The 22,256-nt window shown below is 36.5% G+C and overlaps 1 protein-coding gene across 5 annotated transcripts in view; it reads left to right on the forward strand.

The window, feature by feature from the left end:
• The window catches only part of DCC (DCC netrin 1 receptor), a 1,226,567-nt gene extending 1,205,732 nt beyond the window's left edge, over window positions 1-20,835 (forward strand). For 4 of the 5 annotated variants that reach the window (XM_017951759.3, XM_017951760.3, XM_017951761.3 and 1 more), the window contains exons 28-29: window positions 6,143-6,285; window positions 15,506-20,835. In XM_017951759.3, coding sequence (XP_017807248.1) covers window positions 6,143-6,285; window positions 15,506-15,595 — 233 coding nt within the window. In that variant the 3' untranslated portion in view covers window positions 15,596-20,835. The remainder of the gene's footprint in view (window positions 1-6,142; window positions 6,286-15,505) is intronic. The other variant, XM_017951762.3, reaches the window with a different exon arrangement.
• The last annotated feature ends 1,421 nt before the right edge of the window (window positions 20,836-22,256 follow it).

The following is a 22,256-nucleotide window of genomic DNA, read 5'->3' on the forward strand; positions in this document are numbered from 1 at the left end:
AAAAGCACTGCTTGGTGAGCTTGTAGGGACCCAGGTTTCACCAGTGCACAGGCTTGAAATATTGAACACCGAATCTACACAAATACAAATATCATATAGAGATGGAGTTATGCACAACCAAGAACATGGTGTCTGCCTTCCAACAAAGGATGTTTTCATGGAAATCTTGGTTTTAAAACATTTATTCTCCTTTACTAAAGGGCAGTTTTGAGACCACAGTTGCCTAATTAGTTGTTAATAAATCTCTCCTGGGAAATTTCCCTTATACTCTTTTCTTTAATTGCCCTTTCAGGGAAAGGAAAGAAAAATATTTAAGGCGCTAGAGTGTCCCAGTCAAATCCTGCTGACAATGAACTCTGGGAGGCTGTTTAAATTCTTTGCCTCTACTAGAATTTTATTGAAATTAACTCTACCTTGATCTCCACGGACCTCAGTATTCTCCCCAACAAAATAAAAGGAAGGTCATTTGATGAGCTCCAGGAACCCTTGAAGTTCTGGCATTCTAAATTTCTGTGATTCTGTGAATAGTACTTGAGAAAAGGTAATCATCTGAGGTTTAAACACTCCGTGTGGTCTTTGAGTCGAGACAGTGTCTTCGATTCCTTTTGTGAGGCTCATCGTGTCTTATAAATTTGTTCAACACTCAGTACATTTGGAATGTATAACTCTTGCCTGGGCACTAGAGAAAATCAATTATTATAATGAACTTTCTAATGAGTTTGATTGATGGTACTTTTTAGTCATGTCCATGTCCTTTTGTAACAATAGGAGTGTGGCTGATGCAGTATGATACACATAGGGCAATACACCTAAGTGTTTGGAATTCTGGAAAGAAAATACACCATAAGAACATTTCCATCATGATAACCGTAGGCTATGCCTAGGAATTCATTTCTCTGCATGTCAAACTGACAAAAAAATTGTGATGAAGTACATGTTATGGAATTATGTACAACAGTCTGGTATATTCTAAAAGAATCTTTACTTTTATGTTTCTTAGAACAGAACATGCACTGGCCCTACTTGAATTTTCTATATAATAAGCTATGCCAGTGCCTTTCACTTTTTATTGTAGATACCTACGTTAGAGTGAATTGATTTTCAATATATGTTAAACATGCATTGCATGTGTTTAATTGCGTGTTAGATTATAAATTTTCAGAAGTAGCTGAGTTTCTTGAACATGTTTTTAAAACGAAAAATTTAAAATAATAGGTTTTATGATTAAGGGAGTCTAGGTCAAAAATAAGTAAAAGATACGTGAAAAAAAATACGTAGAGACAAATGTTCATTTTTAAGATGCAGTTGCTGTGTTAAACATGGGAAGGGATAAGAGCTAGCTTCTGGAAGGTACTAAGAGGAACAGCTTTGTAACAATAAAGCTATTAGAAATTCAGGTTTAATCAGAACATTGCAAGCATTCTTGAAGGGCATACAGACATAATTCAGGCAACACAATTCAAAGTACGTGGTTGGGAAATACCTTCTCAAGGTTTATGCCTCTTTTTAAAGCTTTTAAACTTTGTGAATTCTTTTTTAAACTTTATGCCTTCACTTAAATAATAACGTAAAATATCAACATGAATTTCACATGCTGGGTTATCTGGAAGACGATTTGATAGGAACTCCCTGCCAAGGATTTTAGTGGCTGACTTCCTATTTGGGTTTACAATTAACAGGGCACCAGGAACACCATGGTTATAGTCAGAAGTCTAAAAAAAAAAAAAAAAATGGTGTGTGGGTGTGTGAGTTGAGGTAAACCATTCACATCCAGTGAAGACCACCTGACATTATAGTCCCTGTATGAATGAGGTCATGCCTATTGTTGAGTTAGAAAATCTTCACAGAATTAGAAAAAACTACTTTAAATTTCATATGGAACCAAAAAGCCCCTACAGCCAAGACAATCCTAAGCAAAAAGAACAAAGCTGAAAGCGTCACGCTACCTGACTTCAGACTATATACTACAAGGCTACAGTAACCAAATCAGCATGGTACTGGTACCAAAACAGAGATATAGACCAGTGGAACAGAACAGTGGCCTCAGAAATACCACCACACACCTACAACCATCTGATCTTTGACAAACCTGACAAAAACAAGAAATGAGGAAAAGATTTCCCATTTAATAAATGGTGTTGGGAAAACTGGCTAGCCATATGCAGAAAACTGAAACCTGAACCCTCCTTACACCTTATACAAAAATTAACTCAAGATGGATTAAAGACTTAAATGTAAGATCTAAAACCATACAAACCCTAGAAGAAAACATAGGCAATACCATTCAGGACACAGGCTTGGGCAAAGACTTCATGACTAAAACACCAAAAGCAATAGCAACGAAAGCCAAAATTGACAAATGGGATCTAATTAAACTAAAGAGCTTCTTCATGGCAAAAGAAACTATCATCAGAATAAACAGGCAACATACAGAATGGGAGAAAATGTTTGCAATCTATCCATCTGACAAAGCACTAATATCCAGAATCTACAAAGAACTTAAACAAATTTACATGAAGAAAACACAAAACCCCTTCAAAAAGTGGGCAAAAGATATGAACGGGCACTTCTCAAAAGGAGACATTTATGCATCCAACAAATGTGAAAAAAAGCTTATCATCACCGGTCATTAGAGAAATACAAATCAAAACCACCACGAGATACCATCTCACACCAGTAAGAATGGTGATCATTAAAAAGTCAGGAAACAACAGATCCTGGAGAGGATGTGAAGAAATAGGAATGCTTTTACACTGTTGGTGGGAGCGTAAATTAGTTCAACCATTGTGGAAGACAGTGTGGTGATTCTTCAAGGATCTAGAATTAGAAATAACATTTGACCCAGCAATCCCATTATTGGGTATATATTCAACGGATTATAAATCATTCCACTATAAAGACATAAGCACACATATGTTTACTGTGGCACTATTCACAATAGCAAAGACTTGGAACCAACCCAAATGTCCATCAATGACAGACTGGATAAAGAAAATGTGGCACATATATACCATGGACTACTATGCAGCCATAAAAAATGATGAGTTCATGTCCTTTGCAGGGACATGGATGACGCTGGAAACCATCATTCTCAGCAAGCTAACACAAGAACAGAAAATCAAACACCGCATGTTCTCACTCATAAATGGGAGTTGAACAATGAGAACACATGGACATAGGGAGGAGAACATCGCACACTAGGCCTGTCGGGGGCAGGGGGTTAGGAGAGGGATAGCATTAGGACAGCTATCTAATATAGATGATGGTTTGATGGGTGCAACAAACCACCATGGCACATGTATACCTATGTAACAAACCTGTACATTCTGCACATGTACTCCAGAACTTAAAATACAATTTAAAAAAAGGGGGAGGCAGGATAAAAGTATTAAATTTATATTAATAAAGAAATAGTAAAATTATGATGATCAGAGGCTGTGAGGTGAGAGGATTGAGGAGATGTTGGACAAATGGTACAAAATTTCAGTTAGAAAGGAAGAATAAGTTCAAGAGATTCATTGTATATTGTGGTGATTAGAGTTAGTAACTATATATTGTATACTTAGAAATTGCTAAGATTTGATTGAAAGTGTTCTCAACATAAAAAATAAGTATGTGAGGTAATGCATATGTTAAATAGCTTGATTTAGCCATTCCATAATGTATATACATGTATCAAAACATTATGTTTTACACCATAAAAATATACTATTTTTCCTTGTTGATTAAAAATAAAGAAAACAAGTTGTTGAATAAATGAAAAAAAGAAGGAAAATGTTCATAATGAAAACTGGGCATATATGACAAACCCAAAATGATTGTAACATAGCAACAGTATCATATGGCAATTTTGTTTTAGCCCAACAATCTCATTAAATTAATGATTATAATCGAAATTGTACTATTTTCATAGGGCCTTTCTGTTTAACTTTAAAGGTGTTTTTGTTTTATAGCATAGCATAAGAACTATAAGGTATGATGCTTACAGCAAATTTTATGTTTGTATATATTTTAAAAATATTGGAATACAGTATTTTAAGTCAATGCTAGAGTTGATTATTTTGCTTTTCCCTTTAAATTACAAGTCAGTTATGAGAAACAATGACAAAAAAAGGAGTTTTTATCCCCAGATTCATAGTCCTTGAACTAGATTTCATGTTCATTTATATTGCTTCCTCAAAAAGCCCATGTAAATTGGATGGGCTAGGTCAACAAGCTTCATCAACAAGCTTCAAATGATCATCCTTCATTTGCTCCATGGAGTTAGACAGATGTTGGTGCGAACTCTTATACTGCCTGCCCATTTCTAAATGTGCGAACTTAGGCAAGTTTTTTACTTTTTCTTTATTTTGGCACCCCCTTGTGTGAACCGAGAATACAAATACTTAGCAGGATTGTTTTGAAAATGTTAATATATGATATTATAATAAAATGATTAGTATTAAAAATAGCCCTCATTCGATAACTATAATTGGCACCAAATGAGCTTCCTTGACATTTCACAGGCTCTGTACTGTGATGAACCACAGTCCAGAGCTCCCAGGCAACTTTTCACAGCGTGAATAGCCCTCTTTGAAAAAGTTACTAAGTATCAGCCACTTTAAATACATAATCTCATTTAATCCTAACAAATTGCTAGTATCATTCCTATTTTACAGATGAAAAACAGGCCAAGACAGGTTTACTTGACAAGAAATTGCACAGATCCGAATGCAGACTGGACTTGCTGTGATATCCCAAATTCTCCCTCACCATGTTATTTTGTCCAAAATGAAACTAAAATACTTGGCATAGATCTACACTTTTGTAGGCACTCAGAAGTATCATTTCCACTCTTAAGAAAACAATTCATGTTTCATTTCGCTTCTCATCAGATGTAACACACACAGAATATCACCCTCTTATGTTATTATAAGATTTATATCACTCGAATTGCAGACTTTTGTTCCCTAAAGTTCAAGAGTGAAAAGTATGAATATGAAGAAATTTCATGTCAGGTCATGGTATGGGAAAAGATGCTTATGTCAAGATTTATCATTTCTAGTGACCAGCACCTAGCAGATTGCTAGTTTATTAGATTTATTTATTATTTTCATTGTTTCCTTCCCAATGAACAGATGACTCCTATTTATCTGATTGTAGAGTAACCTCTGAGCTTCATTAGCTAGAATTTTGTTTTCTAAAGTGTAGTCCAAACAACTTTTTCTTGGCACAATATAGGACTCCATTAGAACCATCAAGACTAAAATGTCATCTCTCTTGATAGAAGAGAACTGGGGCCACTGCCTTTTCATGGCTTTCTGTAATACCTTTTCTGCTGACCTCTTGATTACAATGCTAAGAAAGACACAACCCTTAGTTATGTGAGATGTACTAGCTGATTCAATAAGTCTTTATAAAAGCTTTATTTTTGGCTATAGGTATGAGGTTGTATTAGTGCTACAAGCTAAGCAGAATTTATAAAGCAAATTTCAGTTCCCTCCAAAAAGGCAGCTCTTATGTATAATAGACAGAAATATCATCTATTAGATACTCAGCAGTGCCTCAAATGATTTTCATGAGCAATAGTATGTCTTTTATTGACAAAAGCCATACAGATTAGAACAGAATTACATCTTTTTTGTTCCAAAATAGAATTAAAAATGATAGTCTGTCAGGTTAGCCATGATGGATTTTATTTTATTCTAACGTCTTATGCTCATTTGTAGACTAGATCAACCAGCTCTTCTAACTCCACAAATCTTCCTTCGTTCTGCTATGCAGCTTAGGGCTTATTTAGGTGGTTTAGCACAGGGCTTTCTGGCCCTAAGCAGAGACTGGCACCAAATAAGCTTGCCTGACACTTTATGAGGTGTGATGAACAGTCCAGAGCTCCAAGGTAACTTTTCACAGCATGATTTGGAATCTACTTGCAATTACATGTGGCTAGTGAAGCTGCATCTGGAGAAGCCTAATCAGAATTTGTCTTCCATTTAGCAGAAATAAAACAAGCCCACTCTTTGTGTCAGCATTCATCTTTACACTATAGAATGAGCAATAACCTAAAATCAATGCCAATCTCCTGGATATGGTGTATATACTTGAGAACGTGTTCTGCAGAATGTTTTCTACATTACTTTCATCACTGTGTTTTCTATTTCAGGGCCCACTCTTCCTAAGACCCATGTGAAAACAGCCTCTCTTGGGTTGGCTGGAAAAGCAAGATCCCCTTTGCTTCCTGTGTCTGTGCCAACAGCCCCTGAAGTGTCTGAGGAGAGCCACAAACCAACAGAGGATTCAGTCAATGTAAGGACATCTTTAAAATTCATGCTTCATCAAGGGACAGATTGACTGGAGCTGTGTAATAGGATCTAAACCAATGAGTACTGTCCATTCACCCCAGGCCACCCCAGGGCATTGTTGTTCTTATTGTTGTTTGTCCTTCCGTTTTCCTGCACTTAAATATGAAGAGGAAATAAAAGCTATGAAAAAAAATTATGTCAGAGACATTGTTATGTAAAAATTTGATTCCTAAGGACAGTCTTAGAAATACGACCAGATAGCTACATAATGTGTGGTTTTACACCCATATATATATAATATATATACATATACACATGGCACTATCGTAGTGCACTAGTGCTGTGTTTCTTCTTCACATAGAGAAGAAATACCTTACCATTCTTGGAAATAAATAAGACTACAGGTGCACATTGCTACACCAACTTATACAGTTATTCTCTAGAACTAAAAAATATGGTGACAAAAAACTATATTATGAGGGTTTTTTTGAAATTGTATATGTTACTTCTGAGATCATAAAATACCCAAAAGTATAGATTTGTGAAGAAGAAAATATAAAATAAAAAATTGAAGGAGTTTAAGTAATACCAAAAGGAAATGACATATTTAGAAAATAAGAAGGGAAAGTTTATTGAAAGACAGAAAAAGTTTTACTTAGGAAACAAGCTAAAAAGGGTTCCAGTTAGAAAACTCAGAAGGAACATCAATGGAGAAGGGGAAAAAAATCAGAATTTTAAGAAAAAACATTTATCCCAAAAATGCACTATAAAGGAAATTCAAAAAGATGTTGCCTAAAGGTAACTATTTATAGTACACTTTAGTTGTTTCTGAATATAATTCAGAGAAAACATTTAAAAGAAGCCCAAGGAATTAACATATCAGATATCTTGAAAAATCAGGGCACTAGAAGAGAAAAAAGATGAAAAGAGCAGATTAAAATTCTGTTGTGTTATTACATTTGGACCTTTTTTAAGCATAAATTATGAAATGAGAATAATCTGCCACCCTTCCAACTAGCTTGTTTTTTTCATGCATAAATGTAGTCTTCTGCAAAATTTGCAAATAATATATTGAAAAATAAATGTATAACAATATCAAGGAATAAGTAGGTCACATTTAATCAGTCCTCTGTAAGCAATGCAACTACCAGGTTTTTAATAAAATTATACTTTCTTTTGATAGCTGGTTGTTGTTAAAAACAAAGAATCATTTCATTTGAGTGAAGAACAATACATTTTTCCTGACTTAATTTTTTTCAAGACTACAAACAATAAAATATTTTAACTACATAGAGACCAAGGAAGCTGACTGTGTGGATATGTCTGTGAATGTTTTGGCAGATGAGTGTTATATACTTAACATACTTTTCAAAGATTCAAATTTATAAGACTCCAATGTACTTTTGTCAGAATATAGCTGTTTACTTCAATATCTGTTTAGGATCAAGGTTTGTGGCCACATCTCAAATAAAATCAAACTTCCAAGTTTACATGAAGTATCTCATCTTGTAAGGAATAATGTCAGGTAGGCCCATGTTTACATTAAAGGTTGACTCTAAAGAATGGCAGCCAAAGTTATACTATTAAAAGCAGTAAGAAACACATATTAAAGGAAATACAGAAACAGGGCAAATAATCTAGACCAGCATTTGCCTATGAAAATATAATGTGTAATTTTAAATTGACTAGAAGTTACATTAAAAGATGCAAAAATAAACAGATGAAGTTAATACCTTTTATCTAACCCAGTATTTCCAAAATATTATGATCTCAACATGCAATAAATATTTAAAATTGTCAGTAATGTATTTTACTTTTTTTGCACTAACTGTTCCAAAACTGGTGCATATTTTTTCATGTAAAAGACATTTCAATTTAGGCACATTTTAAGAATATAATAGTTACATGTAGCTGGTGGTTGCTGTATTGTACAATGACATCTAGACACTTTGAGAACAACAACCAGACAAGGAAAACAACATTTTGGAAATGAGTTACCTAGTAATCCCCTTACTTCAACTTCTCTCATACATATATACACAAACACACAGACACACAGACACACACACACACACACACACACACCCCTATATGTAGTATGTATATAAACAGGCTTTTAGCCAAATTGGAAACTTTTCAGTCCCCTATTAAGCCCTGAAGACTGGGTAATGTATGCCCAAATCATTCACAGACATGCTGAGATTTCTATAGGAAGCTCATACATTAATACGATACATTTTGAGCTGCTTTTTCAGTGGCTGGAGTAGCTTTGTGCCTACCTCCCACCCATGCAAATTCTATCAATGCTCTCTTGAGATCAAGGGTGTTTATTTGGCAAGATTAGATATACATCTCTGACCATGGTACAGAGGAATGTGTTTTGGCCTATGCAGAGCTAGAAATCATGGCTCAGGCCTGATTGGTTCAATCATTTAATCAATGGAATGTGCTAGCCAAGAATAATAAGTAGAACATCTGTATAAGTCAAAACAAATAATATGTTCAAGAAAGGAAAAAAAGAAAACTAACATTTATTGAACACTTACCACGGGGCAGCTGGTAAGTGCCCCTGACTTGTTGACTCTTCCTAACTCCTCAAAAGGCAAACTTGTTGTTCTTATTTCACAAGTAAGGAGACAAATTCAAATAAAATGCGCAAGTATATAAAAGGACTGGGGTTCAGATCAGTGTCATATCTTGTTTCCCCATCTGGCTAACTGTCAAAACTACCTGGGAATTTTTCCTTTAATAAGGATGTCTAGGTTCTTCCCATACCTTCTGAAGCAGAATTCCTAAGCCTAGTGACATGGTATTTGTGATAACTAATAATCCTATTACTTATTGTCATGATAACAGTGACTTGCAGTGAGTGATTTTACAGAGTGAATTAGTCACAGTTCACTAGGCATTCTGCAATTCAACCTCTTCTTTTATCCACCATTCAAATTGTCCCAAAAAGGATTGACTCTGATTTGGGGCATGAATTTTGTTTCCACACACAAACTAAAGTCATAATCCCCAGAAGTTTCACTGGTCAAGGCAAAGCCCATTGAGTTCTCACATACAAAAAAAAAAAAAAAAATGTATCTATATCATGATACAGAGAAAAAATATTCTGTTCATATCTTTTTTATTATTATTTCTAACACCATTGGAAGGTATTAATAAGATAACAATGCATTTTAAGTAATATTGATACGTTTGAAACATCTCTTATTTACCATGTAGTTATTTTTATAAATACCTTCATCATTGCTTATATAAATATAACTCAATAAAAATAACATTTCTAATGATTGGCATATATTTTTAACTTCAAATTACATGGTGGAAGCACATTCATTCTTCATTCTTTTTTTTTTCTTTTTTTAAATTATTATTATACTTTAAGTTCTAGAGTACATGTGCATAATGTGCAGGTTTGTTACATATGTATACTTGTGCCATGTTGGTGTGCTGCACCCATCAACTCGTCAGCACCCATCAACTCGTCATTTACATCAGGTATAACTCCCAATGCAATCCCTCCCCCCTCCCCCATCCCCATGATAGGCCCTGGTGTGTGATGTTCCCCTTCTGAGTCCAAGCAATCTCATTGTTCAGTTCCCACCTATGAGTGAGAACATGCGGTGTTTGGTTTTCTGTTCTTGCGATAGTTTGCTGAGAATGATGGTTTCCAGCTGCATCCATGTCCCTACAAAGGACACAAACTCATCCTTTTTTATGGCTGCATAGTATTCCATGGTGTATATGTGCCACATTTTCTTAATCCAGTCTGCAACTGATGGACATTTGGGTTGATTCCAAGTCTTTGCTATTGTGAATAGTGCCGCAATAAACATACGTGTACATGTGTCTTTATAGCAGCATGATTTATAATCCTTTGGGTATATACCCAGTAATGGGATGGCTGGGTCATATGGTACTTCTAGTTCTAGATCCTTGAGGAATCACCATACTGTTTTCCATAATGGTTGAACTAGTTTACAATGCCACGAACAATGTAAAAGTGTTCCTGTTTCTCCACATCCTCTCCAGTACCTGTTGTTTCCTGAGTTTTTAATGATTGCCATTCTAACTGGTGTGAGATGGTATCTCATTGTGGTTTTGATTTGCATTTCTCTGATGGCCAGTGATGATGAGCATTTTTTCATGTGTCTGTTGGCTGTATGAATATCTTCTTTTGAGAAATGTCTGTTCATATCCTTTGCCCACTTTTTGATGGGGTTGGTTGTTTTTTCCTTGTAAATTTGTTTGAGTTCATTGTAGGTTCTGGATATTAGCCCTTTGTCAGATGAGTAGATTGCAAATATTTTCTCCCATTCTGTAGGTTGCTTGTTCACTCTGATGGTAGTTTCTTTTGCTGTGCAGAAGCTCTTTAGTTTAATTAGATCCCATTTGTCAATTTTGGCTTTTGTTGCCGTTGCTTTTGGTGTATTAGACATGAAGTCCTTGCCCATGCCTATGTCCTGAATGGTATTACCTAGGTTTTCTTCTAGGGTTTTTATGGTATTAGGTCTAACATTTAAGTCTCTAATCCACCTTGAATTAATTTTCGTATAAAGAGTAAGGAAAGAATCCAGTTTCAGCTTTCTACTTATGGCTAGCCAATTTTGCCAGCACCATTTATTAAATAGGGAATCTTTTCCCCATTTCTTGTTTTTCTCAGGTTTGTCAAAGATCAGATGGCTGTAGATGTGGGATATTATTTCTGAGGACTCTGTTCTGTTCCCTTAGTCTATATCTCTGTTTTGGTACCAGTGCCATGTTGTTTTAGTTACTGTAGCCTTGTAGTATAGTTTGAAGTCAGGTAGCGTGATGCCTCCAGCTGTGTTCTTTTGACTTAGGATTGCCTTGGCAATGCGGGCTCTTTTTTGGTTCCATATGAACTTTAAAGCAGTTTTTTCCAATTCTGTGAAGAAACTCATTGGTAGCTTGATGGGGATGGCATTGAATCTATTAATTACCCTGGGCAGTATGGCCATTTCCACGATATTGATTCTTCCTATCCATGAGCATGGTATGTTCTTCCATTTGTTTGTGTCCTCTTTTATTTCACTGAGCAGTGGTTTCTAGTTCTCCTTGAAGAGGTCCTTTACATCCCTTGTAAGTTGGATTCCTAGGTATATTATTCTCTTTGAAGCAATTGTGAATGGAAGTTCATTCATGATTTGGCTCTTTGTTTGTCTGTTAGTGGTGTATAAGAATGCTTGTGATTTTTGCACAGTGATTTTGTATCCTGAGACATTGCTGAAGTTTCTTATCAGCTTAAGGAGATTTTGGGCTGAGACCATGGGGTTTTCTAAATATACAATCATGTCATCTGCAAATAGGGACAATTAGACTTCTTCTTTTCCTAACTGAATACCCTTGATTTCCTTCTCTGGCCTGATTGTCCTAGCCAGGACTTCCAACCCTATGTTGAATAGGAGTGGTGAGAGAGGGCATCCCTGTCTTGTACCAGTTTTCAAAGGGAATTTTTCCAGTTTTTGCCCATTCAGTATGATATTGGCTGTGGGTTTGTCATAAATAGCTCTTATTATTTTGAGATACATTCCATCAATACCGAATTTATTGAGCGTTTTTAGCATGAAGGGCTGTTGACTTTTGTCAAAGATCTTTTCTGCATCTATTGAGATAATCATGTGGTTTTTGTCTTTGGTTCTGTTGATATGCTGGATTACGTTTATTTATTTGTGTATGTTGAGCCAGCCTTGCATCCCAGGGATGAAGCCCACTTGATCATGGTGGATAAGCTTTGTGATATGCAGCTGGATCTGGTTTACCAGTATTTTATTGAGGATTTTTGCATCGATATTCGTCAGGGATATTGGTCTAAAATTCTCTTTTTTTGTTGTGTCTCTGCCAGGCTTTGGTATCAGGATGATGTTGGTCTCATAAAATGAGTTAGGGAGGATTCCCTCTTTTTCTATTGATTGGAATATTTTCAGAAGGAACGGTACCAGCTCCTCCTTGTACCTCTGGTAGAATTCAGCTGTGAATCCATCTGGTCCTGGACTTTTTTTGATTGGTAGGCTATTAATTATTGCCTCAATTTCAGAGCCTGCTATTGGTCTATTCAGGGATTCAGCTTCTTTCTGGTTTAGTCTTAGGAGAGTGTAAGTGTCCAGGAAATTATCCATTTCTTCTAGATTTTCTAGTTTATTTGCGTAGAGGTGTTTATAGTATTCTCTGATGGTAGTTTGTATTTCTATGGGGTCGGTGGTGATATCCCCTTTATCATTTTTTATTGCGTCGATTTCATTCTTCTCTCTTTTCTTCTTTATTAGTCTTGCTAGCAGTCTATCAATTTTGTTGATCTTTTCAAAAAACCAACTCCTGGATTCATTGATTTTTTGGAGGGTTTTTTGTGTCTCTATCTCCTTCAGTTCTGCTCTGATCTTAGTTATTTCTTGCCTTCTGCTAGCTTTTGAATGTGTTTGCCCTTGCTTCTCTAGTTCTTTTAATGGTGATGTTAGAGTCTCAATTTTAGATCTTTCCAGCTTTCTCTTGTGGGCATTTAGTTCTACAAATTTCCCTCTACAGACTGCTTTAAGTGTGTCCCAGAGATTCTGGTATGTTGTATGTTTTTTCTCATTGGTTTCAAAGAACATCTTTATTTCTGCCTTCATTTCGTTATGTACCCAGTAGTCATTCAGGAGCAGGTTATTCAGTTTCCATGTAATTGAGCGGTTTTGATTGAGTTTCTTAGTCCTGAGTTCTAGTTTGATTGCACTGTGGTCTGAGAGACAGTTTGTTATAATTTCTGTTCTTGTACATTTGCTGAGGAGTGCTTTACTTCCAATTATGTGGTCAATTTTGGAATAAGTGTGATGTGGTGCTGAGAAGAATGTATATTCTGTTGATTTTGGGTGGAGAGTTCTGTAGATGTCTATTAGGTCTGCTTGCTGCAGAGATGAGTTCAATTCCTGGATATCCTTGTTAACTTTCTGTCTCATTGATCTGTCTAATGTTGACAGTGGGGTGTTGAAGTCTCCCATTATTATTGTATGGGAGTCTAAGTCTCTTTGTAAGTCTCTAAGGACTTGCTTTATGAATCTAGGTGCTCCTGTAGTGGGTGCATATATATTTAGGATAGTTAGCTCTTCCTGTTGAATTTATCCCTTTACCATTATGTAATGGCCTTCTTTGTCTCTTTTGATTTTTGATGGTTTAAAGTCTGTTTTATCAGAGACTAGTATTGCAACCCCTGCTTTGTTTTGTTCTCCATTTGCTTGGTAGATCTTCCTCCATCCCTTTATTTTGAGCCTATGTATGTCTCTGCATGTGAGATGGGTCTCCTGAATACAGCAAACTGATTAGTCTTGACTCTTTATCCAGTTTGCCAGTCTGTGTCTTTTAATTGGAGCATTTAGTCCATTTACATTTAAGGTTAATATTGTTATGTGTGAACTTGATCCTGACATTATGATATTAACTGGTTATTTTGCTCGTTAGTTGATGCAGTTTCTTCTTAGCCTCGATGGTCTTTACATTTTGGTATGTTTTTGCAATGGTTAGTACCGGTTGTTCCTTTCCAGGTTTAGTGCTTCCTTCAGGGTCTCTTGTAAGGCAGGCCTGGTGGTGACAAAATCTCTAAGCATTTGCTTATCTGTAAAGGATTTTATTTCTCCTTCACTTATGAAACTTAGTTTGGCTGGATATGAAATTCTGGGTTGAAAATTCTTTTCTTTAAGAATGTTGAATATTGGTCCCCACTCTCTTCTGGCTTGTAGAGTTTCTGCTGAGAGATCTGCTGTTAGTCTGATGGGCTTCCCTTTGTGGGTAACCTGACCTTTCTCTCTGGCTGCCCTTAAGATTTTTTCCTTCATTTCAACTTTGGTGAATCTGGCAATTATGTGTCTTGGAGTTGCTCTTCTCGAGGAGTATCTTTGTGGCGTTCTCTGTATTTCCTGAAGTTGAATGTTGGCCTGCCCTACTAGGTTGGGGAAGTTCTCCTGGATGATATCCTGAAGAGTGTTTTCCAACTTGGTTCCATTTTCCCCCTCACTTTCAGGCACTCTAATCAGACGTAGATTTGGTCTTTTTACATAATCCCATACTTCTTGCAGGCTTTATTCATTTCTTTTTCTTCTTTTTTCTTTAGATTTCTCTTCTCGCTTCATTTCATTCATTTGATCTTCAATCGCTGATACTCTTTCTTCCAGTTGATCGAGTCGGTTACTGAAGCTTGTGCATTTGTCACGTATTTCTCGTGTCATGGTTTTCATCTCTGTCAGTTCGTTTATGGCCTTCTCTGCATTAATTATTCTAGTTATCAATTCTTCCACTCTTTTTTCAAGATTTTTAGTTTCTTTGCTGGGTATGTAATTCCTCCTTTAGCTCTGAGAAGTTTGATGGACTGAAGCCTTCTTCTCTGATCTCATCAAAATCATTCTCTGTCCAGCTTTGGTCCGTTGCTGGCGATGAGCTGCGTTCCTTTGCAGGGGGAGATTCGCTCTTATTTTTTGAATTTCCAGCTTTTCTGCCCTGCTTTTTCCCCATCTTTGTGGTTTTATCTGCCTCTGGTCTTTGTTGATGGTGACGTACTGATGGGGTTTTGGTGTGGGTGTCTTTCCTGTTTGTTAGTTTTCCTTCTAACAGTCGGGACCCTCAGCTGTAGGTCTGTTGGAGATTGCTTGAAGTCCACTCCAGACCCTGTTTGCCTGGGTATCAGCAGCAGAGGCTGCAGAAGATAGAATATTGCTGAACAGTGAGTGTACCTGTCTGATTCTTCTCTGTTCATATCTTGATGGGTCATCTAGTAAGAGAAACAGGAACTGATGTATTGAATATCCACCATATGCCAGACCCCATCATAGGCACTAAACATGTCACAGGAAGCTCAGAATAGCCTATGAAATAGATGTCATTATTATTTTATAGATGAAGAACACTATGTATCAGAGAGGTGCACTCACTTGTCTAAGACCACACAGCTAATAATTGGGAGAACTTAATTTGAAACCAAGTCTTTTTGACTCTGAAATATCTTCCTTGTCACAGATGGAGATGGAGTGAGTGAAACAATATGCAATCTCTTACTATCCCTTTTTTATTACCAGCATCTTCATTCAATGAATATATTCCTAGGACAGCCCTGGCTGTGGTCTCCTAGGTCAGACTTGAGAAAACTAAGTGCCCCAACTATCTGTGGCCCCAGGCTTCATAAAACAAATGGATCAATATTTGGTAGTAACTCTTGGCTCTCATTCTCTTTATAGGTGTATGAACAGGATGATCTGAGTGAACAAATGGCAAGTTTGGAAGGACTCATGAAGCAGCTTAATGCCATCACAGGCTCAGCCTTTTAACATGTATTTCTGAATGGATGAGGTGAATTTTCCAGGAACTTTGCAGCATACCAATTACCCATAAACAGCACACCTGTGTCCAAGAACTCTAACCAGTGTACAGGTCACCCATCAGGACCACTCAATTAAGGAAGATCCTAAAGCAGTTCAGAAGGAATAAGCATTCCCTCTTTCATAGGCATCAGGAATTGTCAAATGATGACTGTGAGGTCCCTAAACAAAAGCAAAGATTCATTTTCACTGCAACGTCAAAGTTTAAGCTGCTAGAATAGTCCTGGGCCTTTGCCACTGCAGTGACCACACTGTCATAACTAATGCCTATGTTTTCCGTTGCCAAGGCCTGTTGTTTAATGTGTAGGTCTAGTCTTACAAAATGCAAGTGCATTATTTAAGCCTGTACCATGCCATGGCAAACCAGTGCAAGCTCACTATTTTGTTTTCAACTTTAACATACAAAGCACCCATGGGAATCTCTCATGCCATAGCACCAAAGGATTGGATGTTTTCCTTACAGCACAAAAAGTAAAGAGTAAACAAACAAAAGGCAGAGAATGCTTATGTTTGTAACTCAGTCATTCATCTTGCATAAGTGGTGGATATTAGTGAGGGGCTAAAAATTCACCTATTTTGGCAAGTATTTGTAAATCCACCCTTGGTTAATATGTATGTTTGGAGTCCAGGAACATAAAAATCTGCAACTAGTGGCATTCTGCCAGCAGCAGTACATTTCTGGAAAGAGGATATAATATACAGTCTTCTCAGACACATGGTAATTATATGCTTAAGCTTGTAATAGGACACTTTTCAATTTGGGTGGCTTTTGTGCCATACCACACTGTGATGCAATTTCAAAGCTTCACCAAGGCCATCTTCCTTAGGAGTTTGGCCAGAAGAATGCCCCCACCCCTTCACCCCATCCCTCCCTGAGTTCTCCTTGGCAACTAGCATTGGGTGAAATGGCCAGCTCCACATGTCATATGGTGCACTGGCCAATGTCGCCTGTCTTCTACTCCCATAGAAATGGCAGATTCCCTGAGAGCAGGCCCCGAGGAAGAGAAGGAATATAAAAGGTAACTTCTAACAGTACCTTCTCTTAAAGAATGCCAACTCTGCCTACAGACAGGGTCAGTGTTGGGAAGCATTGGCCACCAGACCCTTTTGTTAAGGAAATCTTTTACACCACACCTGTGTCAGAGTCAGGAGAAAGCAGAGGGGTAGGTGCCACCTGACACTTCTGACGCATAAATCCAGCAGATACTTTTCAAAGCAGCATCTTAAACTGTGGACTACGGTTTTAAACTTCTATTGCCATGTTTATCTACAGCTTGGAACTAGCTAAAATTAAGAACATTTTGTGTGCAGCCTTTTAGTTTCTGAATTTTCAGCTGCATTTGTAGTTAATCCCTGTTTATGTAGCTGAATGGCCAAAAGGGAGCTAGTTTGCATATTTATCAGTTAGGTGACTTGAAAACCCAATGGGAGAGTTTCAGCTGAATTATTCCTTTCAGCTCTACCTTTGATTTCAAGCTTGATAGGTCATAATTTTAAAAGAGCATAGAAGGGATAGAATCTTTACAACCTAATAGCTCCTTTTATTAGGTGGGTAATTATATATGAATCCCTGAATAAAATATTTTGAGCAAAATGGCACTGTAACAGAAGTAATAATTCAGATTATTTTTTTACAGTTTTATGTCAGGAAGAAAATCTGATGTCAAAGAGAGGGCTGTTCAAATGGTTCATTAGAAAGTCCGGTCCATTTGCGAATTTGTTCCTTCAACAAGAGTGCTCATTCAATTTACTCAGATTTTCTGGAAGTCTTTCTGAAGAGCTATGTGATGTTATTCTATGGGACAGATTACTCTTATTTAACATCTGGGCACTTAGTTAGACAACCTTCTACTGACCTGGAATAAAGTGTTTCCTAACATAATATTGAATGATTCAGAAATAATCCATTACTTCAAAAAAGAAAATATCCATTGGGCTAGCCCAACTTTCTCTAGGCCCTAAGAATTACTACCTCCCCTTTCTAATTCTAGCAAACATGGAACATTCTCTTTAGGTACCTGACCCCCATGAGGGTAATCCTGAGTGCTCAGCTTGGAATAGGTTGCACATCTCAGATTTTAGGGATTGAGTCACACCTTCAATATGTAGAATATAGTTGATCAATTAAAAAAAAAAACTATCATTTTCACAAATTTCTAGATCCTTCTAGTCAAAAATAATTATTTAGGAAATAAAATTTTTAAAAATCCATTTAAAATATATGTTATTTGTGTTCAGTGGAAGTTATATTTCTGCTGCATGCTCTTGAAACTTTCTTCATTAAATAAATACAATGGTTTATCTTAGTAACTGGCAATGCCAATAATAGCACCATGCATTTAATCTATAATACAATCAATTTAAACATCCTCAAAAAACTGCAGTATCATTTACCTGGTAGTATTAATATACAATGATGTCACCACAACTTTTGTATAACTCTGTTCCCTTTACCCTCAAATGATTCATATATATATACAATTTCCTGCCCAAGTTTTCAGGTAACTTATCAATTTCCCAGTCTACTGATCTCTTGACAAGAAGAAACCTGTGAATACTGCAAACTAGCCTCTGAATTCCTCCTACTGAGTCTAGTTCATGGTATCCAGGACTCTTTATGCTCATAAATCTGATTCCCATTAGGTGATACCTGACAGCCAACCAGCAGCTCTACCACCAGAACTCATTTCTCCCTGAAAAAGAAGAAAATCATATTTGACAGAGCATTCTCTGGTCTGCCCTGTAATGTGCTAAAATGTCAGGCAAGATCCTCTTCTTTAAAAAAAAAAAAATGGTATTTTTCTTTATATTTCACCCTAATAAGAAAGCTATTTTCTTTCCTCTGCAGAAATTTCTGCATTTGTGAAACTTAGAAAAATTTGGGTAGTTCAAATGTATAAAGAATATTTGGATTATGCTCTAGCAAAAAGTTAAATGTTTCGTACTGAATTATAGCCAATAAGAAACCAGTCATACTTGCCTCTTCGAATAACAGAGATACAAGCTTCGAGAATATTTAAATAATGAAACTTTACATTTGGGAATTATAAAATGCATACTCAATTGAACAATCTGAAAAAAATACCAAGTCAGTGATATAAGTGGAGATTTATTAAGGATTCCTGTTGAGTATATTCTTAGTTTCTTCAAAATAAGGATTATTCAAAATTAGGTGTGTATGTTCAGTCTCCTGCCTTGGTTCCAGCTACACAAGGAGAGCCATCCTGTGCTAGTGTGATGTTTCAGACAACATTCTGAAACTAAAAACTTTGGTACTTATTGGCTTTTCTAATAAAGAATCTCTTAAGTACAGGTATTTCTGGAAGCTGTTGGTGTCTGTGCTTGAAGATGATTGCTGATACTTATCCACCCTTTGGGTACTTCTGTTGACTTTGTTTAAATAATCATCTTATGGTTGTCTCCAAATGTAATATGGTATCTCAGATACAGCAGCTAGACTGTAATTACAACCACAGGTTACCTCTAAAGATAATATCTTACCATTTTAGATAAAATTGTGTCCCAGAATTCTTATGGTTTTGGAATGTCCATTTCTAGTCAATGAAAATAGGAAAAATGGAAAAATTGTCTAATTTCAGATGTGTTTAAAGAAAACAAAATCATCTGAACTTTACAATAGATGTGGAGCAGGGTTACCTTCCCTTTCACTCAGTTTACTTCATGCAACCACAGGCAGTCCTGTAGGCCAGAGGTTACTATCCTAGCCTGCTCATAACTATTTACAATACAGAGCACACAACTTCCTGGAGATGCAGAAGTAGTCATACACTCAAGTCTACACCCTCTCTCTTTTTGTAAATCACATTCAAAGCAACATTTTACCCATAATTTGCATTTCTCTGGTGACTTTCAGAAATCACTTTAGTATTGTATAGAAAAGCTTTTGAGTCCAGTGTTTAAAATTAAATTGAATACTTTGGAAAATCATAGATAGGTGTTTTGTATGATATTCCATTCCAATGCAAAATATGTGTACCCATGCCTCAATGTATCTTGCTATCTAAATACCTGTTGCCAAAAAGAATCGATTTGGGGGAAAAAAAATGCCTATTTCCTGGTCAGTAAGGTTATGTAAAAGACAAAATACCACACCCATATCAACAAATGAATATTACTACTGATCTGGAGTCTTTGTTGCCACTATTGCAAACGTTCACCTGGCAGACTTCCAGTTGCACTCTCTGAAGGACTTTTTTCTCTTGCTCTCACTAGAGAGCCTTTATACATTGTCATCCTATGATTTTTGTTGGTAGAAGAGCAAGAGCAAAACTCTGCAAGATTTAATAAACACAGAGGCATGGGCCAAGGGATCTTTTCAGATGCAAGAAAGGAATGTTGGAGAGGAGGAGAAATGCTGTTTTTTATTATTGTAGGGTAAATCTGACAATTCTGAACTTTGTGAATTGTCAGCTTGTTTGGGGGAAGGGTGGGTGGGTATGGGATGTACTTTTTATAAGTAATATTTAATTTATTATTTAGAGTGGCTTCTTTTTGGATAATTTATGATAAAAGGGGAGATCTGGTTGGGATCTAGATACGGCTGTTAAAGCTGTGGTGTTCCATATCTCAGAGGGACCACTTTGGAAATGAATTGTCCATTGCTGAGTATGAAGAGATGTCTAGTCCAGGCAAAGCCTTCACTGAAGTTCCATCATCACCACCTTCTCCCTTTTTAGGGTCATTCAAAGAAGATAACACCAAACCTAAATAATTCTGAAAGTATTCTGCAGATCAGTGCTACTCATTCAAAGGGCTTTGCAACTCAAACAGATTGTTAGTATGCTAGTGATAAGTTTATTTGGTAGAAATGGGTATACTACAGCTTTAACTAGCCTTAGTGAGAAAAGAAATTTTTTGTTGTTGCAAAACACCTTTTTTAACAAAAAGGTATTTTGAGCCTACAAAAAGTTTCTTTAAACTGTCAAATTCTAGCATTGTTAACCAAATTAGACTAGTGATTGCAATATTTAAGTGTAAATCTTGTTCTACGAGAAAGGAAACTTGCTTACAGTTTAAAACAATGACTGTTTCTACACATGATCTTGTATACTACTACACAAGGAAAAGGGGGTTTTGTAATCACTGTAGAACAGTCTCATATTCATTTTTTATAGAAATGTTATTCCAATGGTGCATTTTTTGTTTAATAAATAAAGTTTTGATACAAAGTTCTTTCTTCATGTTATTTATAGTAAATGCTGTACCACACACACAACCACAACCTTGCCTGTCTGTATCCTTAGGATTCATTCTCTTAGTCCATTGGTGTTGCTGTAAAGGAATACCTGAGCTGAGTAACTTAATAAAAAGAAGAGGTTTAATTAGCTCATGGTTCTGCAGGCTGTACAAGAAGCATGGTGCCAGCATCTGTTCCTGGTGAGGCCTCAGGAGGCTTTCACTTATGGTGGAAAGGAAAGGGAAATCCACTTGTGCAGAGATTGCATGGCAAGAGAGGAAGCAAGAGAGAGAAGCAGGAGGTGCCAGACTCTTTTAAGCAACCAGTTCCCTTTGGAAGTAATAGAATAAGAACTAACTCATTACCATGTGGACTGCACCATGCCATTCATGAGGAATTTACCTCCACGACCCAGAGCCCTCCCATTAGGCCCCACCTTCAACACTGGGGATCAAATTTCACCATGAAATCTGGAGGAGTCAGATATCAAAACCATAGCATAAATATTACCTTTTATTAAAAGCTGTGGTAGGAGCTATCAGTTCTCTGCCTCATCCTCAAGTAAGTTATAATAACAATTCTCAGTAATTTATTATTTTAAAGCAATTAGACCCTTATGCCATTTTCATATACACTCCCAGTGTGCTTTCACTCCAGTCCATACCACGTCTCTTTAGAGAGTTTCCCTAGACTGCTAGAACCTGTCTTTGCCTACATGCATGGGAGAACTGGAAATGTCTGATTAGACCTTTCAAATAGTAACCCCTTTGCCCTGATGACAACAATTTTGAATTGTAACCCAATTTATCTCCAGAGTACCCCTGTAGGGTTGAGCCAAAGTGACTATGGGCCTATTTCTTCACGATAGTGCACTGTAATAGTGTACCCTTGCTTGGATTGCCTCCCTTCTCTTTTGTCTTGCCCCCTTCCCCTAATGGTGTCTCCTGGGAGCACTTCACAGTAAATCACTTTCATACAAATCTTCATGGCAAGGTCTGTTTCTAGGGAATTCATTCAAGGCAAGATCCTTCTAGCTGTGATCCAATTTCAACATGCAAACAACAAATGAATAAAATACTCTCTTCATCATCCAGATATTTCATTCTCATAGTGTCAGCAGCAGAATATGGAGGTCACATATGTGTTGAACATTATATAGCTACAAATATTGAAAGATTAAATTTGGCATGTGTATTAGGGTCCTCTAGAGAGACAGAACCAATAGTGTGTGTGTGTGTATATATATGTGTATACACACATATATACTATTGGTATATATATATATATTTCATTTTGCACTATATATATAGTGCATATATATGCATATGCTTATATGTATATCGGCTTGCACTATAGTGCATATATGCATATACACTATAGTGCAAACTGAAATATATATGTACCAAAAGTATA

The sequence above is a fragment of the Papio anubis genome, chromosome 19 (assembly GCF_008728515.1).
Source record: "Papio anubis isolate 15944 chromosome 19, Panubis1.0, whole genome shotgun sequence".
NCBI lineage: Eukaryota > Metazoa > Chordata > Mammalia > Primates > Cercopithecidae > Papio > Papio anubis.